Source organism: Meleagris gallopavo, chromosome 11 (assembly GCF_000146605.3).
Source record: "Meleagris gallopavo isolate NT-WF06-2002-E0010 breed Aviagen turkey brand Nicholas breeding stock chromosome 11, Turkey_5.1, whole genome shotgun sequence".
Taxonomy (NCBI): Eukaryota; Metazoa; Chordata; class Aves; order Galliformes; family Phasianidae; genus Meleagris; species Meleagris gallopavo.
In genome coordinates, this window is record NC_015021.2 from 16,934,464 (window position 1) to 16,938,714 (window position 4,251).

General features: G+C 41.2%; 2 protein-coding genes across 2 annotated transcripts in view; one reads left to right on the forward strand and one right to left on the reverse strand.

The window, feature by feature from the left end:
• The window catches only part of MRPL47 (mitochondrial ribosomal protein L47), a gene marked incomplete at its 5' end in the record, with an annotated part of 8,577 nt that overhangs the window by 1,113 nt on the left and 3,213 nt on the right, over positions 1 to 4,251 (forward strand). The gene's annotated exons all lie outside the window — the stretch shown is intronic.
• On the reverse strand, positions 1,131 to 4,245 carry NDUFB5 (NADH:ubiquinone oxidoreductase subunit B5). The gene is made up of 6 exons (XM_010716903.2): positions 4,178 to 4,245; positions 3,829 to 3,917; positions 2,879 to 2,945; positions 2,508 to 2,569; positions 1,770 to 1,876; positions 1,131 to 1,363 (listed from the first exon to the last, which is right to left on the reverse strand). The coding sequence occupies exons 2-6, from the start codon at positions 3,880 to 3,882 to the stop codon at positions 1,243 to 1,245; spliced, it is 411 nt and encodes a 136-aa protein (XP_010715205.2). The 5' UTR covers positions 3,883 to 3,917; positions 4,178 to 4,245; the 3' UTR covers positions 1,131 to 1,242.

Sequence of the window (4,251 nt, forward strand, 5' to 3'; positions counted from 1 at the left end):
GTCCGCCGCGCGGTGTCGGAAGGACGGACGAGAGCGGGGGATCCGCTCTTTTACCCGGGAAGCCTTGTGCTCTTTATCGGCCTCTGTCGTGACTGACGAAACGTTTGTAAAAGAGGAGCGCCGCGCTAAGAAAGACGAGCTAACGTGGAAGATCGATGCAGGCAAAAAGGACAAAGTCGATCCCGTCTTTCTGTTTGGCAGCGCTAACGGGGCGGGCTTCGCTGAAGACAGACTGCGTAACGCTGCTTCACGTTATTTGGTACTACTTCTAGCAGTTGGAAACCACAAGATTCAGGGATTGCTACGGGATTTGGAGTTCTCTCCTTTAAAAAGTGGAAACGGGCAATGTTGGGTCGCACGCTGCAAGAGATGCTACACTCATCCTCCTGAGGGATTTACAACCTGAGGGCTGCCGCCGTTAGAACCGAAGGGAACACATCCCTCTAGCGGCAGAAGGCTGACAGATAAACAGTAACCTTCTCACTACCGAAATACTTCACAAACGTGGGATACAGAAACAGGAAAAAAAACAACACGAACAGAGCGACGTAATGTGTTCCAACAGGACCTCCTTCTGCGTGATCTACACTGAGAATGGTCTGGTTTGAAGCAATGCATAGAAGTCATTCATCTCTGCGTTTCTACCTTTGAGAAGTCTTTGAGACTGACTATACAGAAGGAGAAAGCAAGAAGCAGACAAGCAAGTGAAAGAGAAAACAATAGCAGATGTTGAACAACATACAAAGTGAAAGATGTGTTTGACTACAGTGAGAAAGAAAACACTTGTCTAAAACAATAGATACAATCTCGATATTCCAAAGATCTAAAAGAATTTTCTTCATTTTTCATTAACTATTTGACACAAGGCAGCATAGAAGAAAGAAGCCCTTACAGTGTGTTACACCTTTCACTTTAAAACTTCAAAACTAGTAGAGGTCACATGATAACTCGTAAAATTACCAACTTGTTTCATACTAGGGAAAAGGGCCATTCTGTATTAAAGCTCTGGAGAAAATGAATAATTATTAGCAACTAACATAAGGCATTTTATCTGATTAATACCTTCAGCAGTTATACAAGTTGAATTTTCACATAACTTCTTTCAAGATATCAGAATCAACGAACACTTATTTGCGTTTTTTAATTTTTATTTCCATCATTAAACAGCAAGATGTGCGCTCCACAGATAAACCACTATTTGTTGGTATGCATTTGAAACTGTACATACTACCTTAAACCTGTTCAATTGTCGGGTGTTGCTTTCATAGAATTGTCAACAAGATTTTTATCAGGTGTTTCATACTGATACCAAGGTCCATCTCCCCTCTGTCTCATCAGTCTGCGTGCCTCCAACTCCATCAGCCTGAAAGAAAGAGCACCATTTACACTGAACATGAAATCTATTGGTTTTGATCAGATTTGTATCAATGTTTAACATCTGGGCAATACTGAGAGCAGCAATGAGTTTAGCATCTACAGTTCATAAATATTAATTAAAACATAGGTAATAAGAAAATACAAAGAGAATGTTATCTTACAAGACTGCCCTTGGATTATTCCAGCATTGGTGATCTTAATACCAAGAAGGCAGGGATTACAGATACTGTAACTTCCGCTGTGGCAGCAGCCAGTACAGCAAGCAGCAAGTGATGTATAAGCGAACAGGTACTCTATGCCAGCATCCAACTAACAAAATATAAACTATATTATGTATTTAAAAAATATATTTAAAAAAAAAGCATTTAAAAACACCTTAACTTCTAACATACCTCATTTCAGCCTTTTTTGCTTCAATGTGGAGAAAAGCCATCTCTTTCTCATAGTTCTTTTCAGGTGGGTCAAGGAGGTAACGAGCTATCCAGCGACTTATAGGGTGCTGGAAAATATAAAACCAGAAATTTTTAATGTAATTTCCAAATAGAAATGCCATCATACTAAAACTATTTGACAAATTCCCAATCCTGAAGACATGATCAACATTATGGTGCTGTCATTCAAGTAATAATAGGAAAGTTAAAAACATGGTCAACTATTTGTAAGATCAGAACTTTAAAATGGTATATTTATTTTGCTAGTTTTTAATGCCAAGATAAGCTGTAGAAGAAAATTTCATAGCAAATTAAAAACAAGTTAACAGAAGACACTCGATTTATTTTCTTTCTTTGAAATAAATAAATTGCCACTGTCATCACAGAAAAGAACTCCAAACCTCTAACTGTAACTAGTAACATTTTCAAGTATTGCTTCCACACGAAGTCATTTCACTGGGAATAAAAGTCTGAATGAGTTGAAACAGCCATAGTATTACTGCTGAGTTCAGCTGCGCCTTTTATCAAAACCAAAGTGCTTACAGCAATAACTCTGAGTTTTCTGACAATCTGAGCTCTGCTACACCTAGTGGTAGGTATGTGTCCATTCTCATTACCAGTCTCCATTCATTTTACTCCCAAAACTAGCGCTAAGAGGAAAGCTGTTCCTCACACTACTCCTTTACACAATACACTCACTTTGTAGTATTCCCAGTGCTCTGGAATATAACCTTCAGGAATTTCTGCAAGTTCAGCTTCACCTGATAAAGAAAACAGGGAAGGATCATTTCATGCAGTTATTTATTCAAGTATTTCATATTCAGCCTTTTGCATTAAAAAAACATAAATCACTAATTCACATCAAGAATACCTAATTTCTCAACTTGAAAAACTGGACTTGTATTTCTCAGTGCTTATACAGTATTACCATAGATGTTGGGCATATTTCATAGTCCTCAAAACAGCAAGCCTCAAAAGATCTGTTTTTTTCTATCCAGCATGCTTAATTTCCATTTATGCATTTACTAATCATGATAATATACTTAGCTTAATCACGAGAGAGCACGCACCAATGAAGATGTTGACGTATGTTATGAAAATTGCCACTGGTATTCCCGTCAGAAATATATAGAATCTCTGTAAAAGGAACAAAAAGAAGAAAAAACAGCATGGAAAAAAGTCAGAAACTTGACAGAAGTTAGATGAAATTAGTTTGAAAGCTACGTAACACTACCAGTAATTCTTAGATTCACACTCATAGTCCAGACAGAAATGTAGTGCCATTTGCCGGTTAAAATGAGTTAATTAACAAATGAGAATACAGGAACAGTGATGCTCTATCAGTCCATGGGCCTGTTTAATTCACCATTCAACCTCCCAGAGAGGTCAGTGTCTGCAGAAGCAGATAGTAATGCTTTCCCCAAATGTTGCCTCAGCACCTGCTGTGGACTGGCTTCAGCATTTCACAGTAACAAGGCACTAATACCAGTGCAATATCATCCAACACGAATACGGCACTGCTCACTTTGGTAACTGCAGAAGACAGATAAAGGAAGCCCAATCACACTAACAGAGCAGGATCAGGTTGGCTATTTCCCATCATAATGGGCTTTATCCAAAACCTTGCTTCTCAAGTGTTGAACTCAGGTCATATTCCTTAGTCTAAATTTTTTGTGTTATTGATAACTGGAGGCAAATCCTGCAGAAAAGTAACCTAAGATGTTTTGAAAAGAAGGTTGAACTTGTAAGCAGCTGCAGATTATGCATATATGAGTACGGACACAAAATTTAAGAATGCTAACACAGCACCAGCTCAACCACCCATCGCAACCTCTGCCCCACAGTCCCATCCTGGTTCTTTTTATTTCACCAGACTCTGATGTTACAGCACAGGACAATACACTTTTAGAAGGACAGAAAATTCTCACTTGTGTGAACAGTGCCAGCAGAAATTATATTTTAGGCATTCCGACACAGAAAGGAATGTTATACTGAATACGTTCAGCCTGCCTTTACTCACCAACATATTCAGAAACCGAGTATCATAAAAGCTCGTCGCCTTGATGATGAACATTCTCTTCCCATGGCCGCTGCTGTATCGCACCGGAGCTGAAAGTAGAACCGAAGCACGCACGTTAATCCCGTCAGTGAGCGCACCAGGCCGAGGCCAACAGCGCAGCCCTCGTTACGACCTCGGCACATCCCCAGCGCGGTCCCCGCTTGCTGCCACAGTCGGAGGCCCCACGCCCGCCCGATTCACGTCGCGGCCTCCCGTTCCCGCTCCCCGGGTCACCTTTCCCTCCGCTCCCCAAGGTCACCTCCCACCCAACGCTCCCCACCCTACGTTCCTACAGCCACCAAGACCCTACCGACAGTGCCGGTAAGACCGACGGCCCCGGAGACGCGGGGGAGACGAGCGCAGCCCGCCGCCCGCCGCGCTCCC

What these genes read in the sequence shown, in the direction of transcription:
- NDUFB5 (XM_010716903.2), bottom strand. Translation starts at nt 3,882, where the DNA reads ATGTTCATCATCAAGGCGACGAGCTTTTATGATACTCGGTTTCTGAAT. An exon ending in CTCGGTTTCTGAATATGTTG is followed by an intron (nt 2,946 to 3,828) that starts GTGAGTAAAGGC and finishes TTCCTTTTACAG; the next exon opens with AGATTCTATATATTTCTGAC. An exon ending in ATACGTCAACATCTTCATTG is followed by an intron (nt 2,570 to 2,878) that starts GTGCGTGCTCTC and finishes TTTCTTTATCAG; the next exon opens with GTGAAGCTGAACTTGCAGAA.